Source organism: Loxodonta africana, chromosome 16 (genome assembly GCF_030014295.1).
Source record: "Loxodonta africana isolate mLoxAfr1 chromosome 16, mLoxAfr1.hap2, whole genome shotgun sequence".
Taxonomy (NCBI): domain Eukaryota; kingdom Metazoa; phylum Chordata; class Mammalia; order Proboscidea; family Elephantidae; genus Loxodonta; species Loxodonta africana.
Genome location: NC_087357.1, coordinates 1576341 through 1583303, shown reverse-complemented (window position 1 = coordinate 1583303; position 6963 = coordinate 1576341). Strand labels below are relative to the sequence as shown.

The following is a 6963-nucleotide window of genomic DNA, read 5'->3' as shown; positions in this document are numbered from 1 at the left end:
TGTTGTAGCTGAAAAGGTGGCAGTTACGACCCACCTAGTGGCCTCATGGAAGAAAGACCTGGTGATCTGCTCCTATAAATATTACAGCCTAGAAAATCCTATAGGGCAGTTTTTCTCTGTCACATGGGGTTGCTATGACTCAAAATCAAGTAGATGAATCTAACAAAAAGAAGGGACTCCAAAGTACTAGTCTCCAGTTTATTCCATCATGCATTCCTATTGGTGAAAAATACAACAAGCACATGCCATTTTTGTGTGTTTTCAGTTTAGCTATTTATTAATACATGTGAACATGTTCTACTGTGATTAATATACTAAGTACAATATTAAAAAAAAAAAAAAAAGCCATTACCATGAAGTCGATTCCAACTTATAACAACTCTATAGGACAGAGTAGAACAGCCCCGTAGAGTTTCCAAGCAGCAGCTGGTGGATTCAAACTGCTGACCTTTTGGTTAGCAGCCGAACTCTTAACCACTGTGACACCAGGGCTCCCCAAGTATGATATAGTGTACAAAAATTTTGATATGAAAATTATTGAAAGCACAAGTTTTAATGTTTTCATACTCCAAATGATCTTTTAGTGAATCCTAGGATTATATTCACCCTACTGTGGAGACTATGGACTGCCAGAAGAACAAACAAATCAATCTTGGAAGAAATACAACTGGAATGCTCCTTAGAAATGAGGATGTCAGTCTTCAGATCACTAGCTTTCGATAACTCTTTAGGAAAGATCAATCTCTAGACAAGGATGCCATGTTAGGTAAACCAGAGGTCAGCGAAAATAAGGGACACGCTCAATGAGATAGATTAAGACAATAGCCACAGCAATGGACTCAAACATACCAATGATCATGAGAATGGCACAGGACTGGACAATATTTAGTTCTATTAAACATAAGGTCACCATGAATCAGAGCCAACTAGACGGCAACTGGCAACAACAACATGGAGACAATCCCTAGAGGACAGTGGCATTTCAGGAAAGAACCAAGACAAAGTACAGCAATCAATTGAAAAATCTAAGCTTATTAAGCTAACACATTATTTAGAAAAGAGTTCCAGAGTTCTGAGTGGTCTCTAGTCAAAATACCCATGAAGCATACCACATTGCCTTCTCAGGGCTACCTTCATGTCCTTATTCCTCAGACTGTAGATGATAGGATTCAGGGTGGTGGGTATGACTGTGTAAAACACAGACAGGAGAAGATCTAACACTGAGGGAAAATTTGAAATTGGCTTGACATACGCAATGCTACCAGATATCATAAAGAGTGTTAAAACCAAAAGATGTGGAATGCAGGTAGAAAATGTTTTTGATCTACCCTCCTTGGATGGAATCCTCGGGATGGTAGAAAAAATAGACACATACGAGAAAGCAATGGAAACAAAACAGACTATTACGAGACTTGTAATAAAAACCATGACTCTAATTTCAATAATGATTACTTTGGAATCTAAGAGGCTCAAGAGCTGTGGGATATCACAGAAAAATTTATGTACTACATTGGACCCACAGAAGGGTAATGAGAATGTTGTTGCCACATGCATGAACCCACATATCATCCCACTGAGCCATGACATGACCATCATCCTCACACAGGCGCCTCGGTTCATGATGACCTCATAGTGTAAGGGCTGGCAGATGGCCATGTAGCGATCATGGGACATCACCGTAAGGATGGCTATCTCAGTAGATGCCAAGTCAATGAAAAAGAAGACTTGTACAGAACACCCAAAGAAAGAAATAGAGGTTTTATGGGTTAAGGAATTGACAATGGATTTGGGAACTGTGACAGAGATGTAGCAAATATCTAAGAAAGATAAGTTTCTCAAAAAGAAATACACCGGTGTTTGGAGGTGGCCATCCAGAGCAGTAAGCATGGTTAAAAGATTCACCATGAGAGCTGCCAGGTAAACAAATAAGAAAAGAACAGTATGTAAGATCTGAACCTTCAAGGAGTCTGAAAATCCCATCAGGACAAATTCTGTAACTTCAGTCCTGTTTAGACCGTTTGTTGTTATTCCTTTTCTTCCTATAAAAATAATAGAGTAGAAAGAAAATTAGATTCAGATAAGTTAAATGTGGCTACTCAAAATTATGTTTCTGAAGCAACTCATCTATCACTCAGATGAAACATCAGTGCAATGTTTCTAAACCTGTATCTCAGTGACAGTGTAGTGCTTTGTACAGAACATATTCTCAGTAAACATGCCTGGGCATCAAATGTGTGAAGAAGAGATACAATTAAAATGCAAAAGAAAAGGGAAGGGTGATAACAACCATGAAGTAATCAACAACAAAGAAGATACAGTAATAATAAAAGTAGAGAGGATTGCATACATGCTTGGAGAAAAAGTGAATCTTGATTTTTTTTAATATTATCCCCATCCATTTAACTTGTGTATTTATTTTGAAGCTTATTATTTGCCCCCTCTGTATTTAAGCATAACATTGAAAATAATTTGCCATCATTACCTCTAATTTTAGTGAAATAAAGGAAAAGTGATATTAGCAATGTGGAAAAGAAATCTCATTTTATAACTATGCAGAGAGATAGTACTTACAACCTTATTGGACAAAATCAAGAGTCATTTTAAGTACTTTCCGTAATAGCAATAATGATAACTCCAAGAGTAGAGCATTTCATAAGAAACAGTTCTATAATAATTCAAAACTTACACAACCTAATGAACTTAGTGCAGTAAAATATTACCTGGAATCTGATGTGATAAATCCACTAGTGACTTTGGATTTCACCTAGGAGATCCTGCTTTGTGTTGTTGCAAGACACGGGTTGTCCCAGATTTCTAAATAGCCAGGAGGTCCTTACTAAAAGGGAGTCAAACACTGGTAGTAACTACTCCGTGAATATCACTCCTTCCAGTCTGAGCCTGAACATGTTAGATGCTCCTACAGTATGAGTACATTGGAAGTAGTTTTATTACTTACAAAAGAAGCAGATAGCACACCACAACAAACGCAGATACATATGTGAGCATTCCCCTGACTTGAGAAGACTCTCTGGGAGGAGATGATGACTCTTCTATGCATACCCCACTTTGTACATTATATGAGGGACTTAAGGGGGCCTACTTTCTGCTGTTCTCCCCAGTCCAGGCAGGCTTATTTAGGTAGGCTGAAAACTTCTATCAATGCTGTACCAAGAATCATAGTTGAGGGATTCCTAAAGGGACAGTTTCACAAGTCTCTTCCAGCTGCCTTCTGGAAAGTGACTCGGTGAGAACTCTTCTATGCATGTCTCCACTTGACATACTGGATGAAGAACTCTGAGGTCCTTTCCCCAGCTATTTTTATACCCATCAAAGCTTACATGACCCACTGCATATCCACCTGATCACTGGAAGAGTGGGTGGTCGGACATGTTGGCACCAAACCAGAAAAGTATCTTTTTAACCCTGCTGCCCAATATCAGGCCTCAGGGCAGAGGGCGTGGGGGAATAGGGTGTAGCCTCATAATGCCCCCCTACCTTCCAGAGGTCTGTTGCCAAAGTGATGAGTTGGGAAATCCCAATACATTTACACATGTTTAAGTGTTGTTTGGCTCTTTTAGAAAGACAAGGACACCTTGGATTGCTGAGAAATTCCAAGGGCTATTTTCAGAAATAAGAGAAAAAAGGCCAAACCAAGTTCATTTTCCCACAGTTGTTAAAGAAGGCTGGGAGAAGGTATATCTGAGTGGGCTCTGTTGTGGAGAAAAACTTAAATGCCGTTTCAAGTTAAAACAGGTTTATTATGGGTTTAAAACAATTGCAATTGGGAAATTACAAAGCCCATTGAAAATGGAACCAGGTAATCCTGGGGCGATTTCCTCATACAAGCATTCTTATGGGGTGAAAAGAGGAACCAAACCACAGAGAGGGCAATTACAGGAAAATCAATGAATATTGTAATAATCACACTCTGACTGGTTGCTGATTATTAATTGTGTAGTTAATGATTACAGATAGTTTCACAGGATGCTTAGATCGTGGTCACAAGATGCTTACATGTATTTTTTTTGTCTATCTTGCAAAAATATCTTGTTGGCAACAGCACCCACACAACACCCTTCCTGAGTATTTTGAGGGGTTAGAATGTCACTTGGTTAAGACCCCTCAGGTATATGGTTTTGTTACCGCAATTTCGCGAGTTAGCGCCGCCTGTCACAAACAGCCAATTCTTGAGACAGGGTGAGGTGGGTAGCAAGAGCTTTATTATATATATTGATACATGGAGACCGGGGGGAATGATCTCCTTCTAAACCTGTCTGTCTCAGGAAACTGGAGGCAAGCTGGGGTTTTATAGGGAAAAGAGGCATGGGTTTTAGAAACTTATAGAATGTCCATTTTCTTTCCATGTGGTTTCAGTGGTCACATCTCAAACATGTTGATCTTTTCCTGCCATTGTCCCATCACCCCAGGGGGTGACTGGTGCCATCCTGGTGAACATCGTCCTGTTTGACAGGCTTAGATCGGTATCACTTGTTTTTCCACGGTCTTCGGGGAAACATTGGTTAACTTTTAACTTTTAGAGGAGCTAACAGCAAAATCATACTTGGAGACGGCGACAGGCTACGGAAGGGAAAATAATGGTGCAGGTTCTGTTCAGGATAGGGCTGAGCAGCCTGTTCCAGTTTCACATCCTAGTTTTGACCACCAGGGAAAAACATGTTTTTCTCAAAAAACATAGCTGTTAGTCTAGAAATCCAGATTAAAATCAGGTGTTAGGATGATTTAGGAAATAATATTGGAGTCATTATTCCCTGTCCTTGAGCATAGGGAATGTGACCCAACTGGAGCTGGACTCACGAGGACTCATAAGGACACATCAACTGGGCACCGAGGTACAAAGACATTAGCTAGGATAGTCTTGGAAAATATCTTTTAGAGAATCTTCCAGATAAGCCAATAAAACAGAGCACAAAAGAGTTTCCACTCTTACCTTTTTCTATTAGCATTTAGTGAATAGAAAATTTGTTGGACCAATGAAGACCCTCCTGACTGTCCTTACTGAAGCCTGTACCAAAGATTGTTAAGAAAGACAGTCCAAAATGTAGGGTCACAGTTTTTAGCCAAACTGTGAATAGGTGAAGCTTTCAATGATTTTGCCCATTTGTAATGTTAGTATATACTGATGATTCTGTAACATTCCCTGCACTCGGGCAGACATGACTTTAGCAGCATGCTTGTCCATTTCCCATTTTTGTCCTGTAATATTTCCTTGGACTTGTACAGACATGGTTCTGACAGTATGCTTGTCTGATTCCCACTTTTGCCTTTTTGAATACATGCTGAATAAAACTTCCTTTTTGCTTTACTAAACTTTGTGATGTTTTTCCCCTACAACAAGTGTCAGCATATTATGCCTCTGCCTCACTGAGGACACTGAAAGTTGTCTTTTCCTGAGACAGCTCTGAGGAGTATTTTGCCAGATAATGTTTAGATTGGCATTTTATAAATGAGAACCACACAGGAAAAGGCAGCTGGACAAAAGTATTCATGGTATGATCAGGTTATGTGCGTGGATTGGCTAGAAAATAGATTGCTGATTCAGATCCATCTAACCTTTTTGCTCTATGTCCTAGTCTTCAGAGTTTATCTTCAATACTGAAATAAAACAAGGAATATAGAGCATGTATTCCAGACGTCTAAACTTTTTGAGCAATTTCAATCATAAGTCTTTCCTAAGGTCTATCTCCTACTTCATCTGGTATTTTTTGTCTTTTTATTGTAGTAAAATGGCATCTGGGTTTAGCTCCTGGGCATCTATAGTGTGTCAAGCCAAACTCTCAAATAGATTTTCTCCTTATCAATTTATGTAGCAATATTTTATATACGATAAAAAAAAACTGTATCAATTTAAATTCAACAACTTAATGAGTTGTTAGGAGTTGTATATACGTCCACAAAACCACCATCTCAATCAGGACACAAAACATTTCCAGCATACCCAAAACATTTCTCATACCTATTGTAGATTCACTGTCCTTTCACCACTCCCCACTCTAGACGACTGTCATAGGTGGAACTGTGTCCGCCCAAAATATCTGACAACTTAGCTGAGCCATGAGTCCAAGTATTGTGTGATTGTCCTCCATTTTATATGATGTCCCTGTATGTTGTAAATCCTATCACTATGATGAGATGAGATGGATTAGTGGCAGTTATATTGATGAGATCTACAAGATTAGATAGTGTCTTAAGCCAATCTTTCTGAGACATAAAAGAGAGAAGTGAGCAGAGAGACAGGGGGAACTCGTACCACCAAGAAAGCAGTGCCGGAGCAGAGCGGGTCCTTTGGACCCAGGGTCCCTGTGCCTGAGAAGCTCCTCAACCAAGTGTATACTTGCTCACTTCCAGATCCCTAGCCCACTATCACACAAATGAAATAAATCTGTGCAGATTTTAAATTATCCATGGTTCTTTTCCTTTAAACTTTATCAGACAAGGATATGTGATTCTGTCTGTGCAATTTCTTGATTGAACAATAAAATAACATTTTTACAGTTTTATTTCCCAGAGTTATGGTATATTACTTTAACTAAAAATTACTGCATGGTATGGGCTGATTTCTGCTGAGCTTGGCCATTAAACAACTTCAGTAGGTTCACAATTTCAAGCTCCTCTTTCTTTTTATGATCAAAATTTAAATCAGATAAAAAATTTTAAAATGTCTTGATCTCATAATGTAGATTAAGTTCTTAAATCAAAATTACAAATATCTTCCACTTCTTCCTGGCATGGAAAGATAAACTTGGTGGGTATTCCATCTGGCTTCAATTTAGCTATGATTAACAATCTCTGTAGTAAAATGGTGGTTAATAACTAAGATATAGTCAGAGAAACTTTTCATATTTCTGAAGCCTCTGAAGACAAGGTTCTTTATATTTCAAATATGTCCTTTGTGGACAACTAGCAAAGTAGGCCTTTGATTAATCCCAGTAGATAGCAACACCG

General features: G+C 38.8%; 1 protein-coding gene across 1 annotated transcript; it reads right to left on the bottom strand.

Annotated features, from left to right (window-relative positions):
- Positions 1 to 847: 847 nt before the first annotated feature.
- LOC100676657 (olfactory receptor 14L1-like) lies at positions 848 to 6595 on the bottom strand. Its single transcript, XM_064269095.1, has 2 exons — positions 6559 to 6595; positions 848 to 2039 (listed from the first exon to the last, which is right to left on the bottom strand). Exons 1-2 carry the CDS (start codon positions 6593 to 6595, stop codon positions 1084 to 1086), a joined length of 993 nt encoding a protein of 330 aa, XP_064125165.1. The 3' UTR covers positions 848 to 1083.
- Positions 6596 to 6963: the final 368 nt, after the last annotated feature.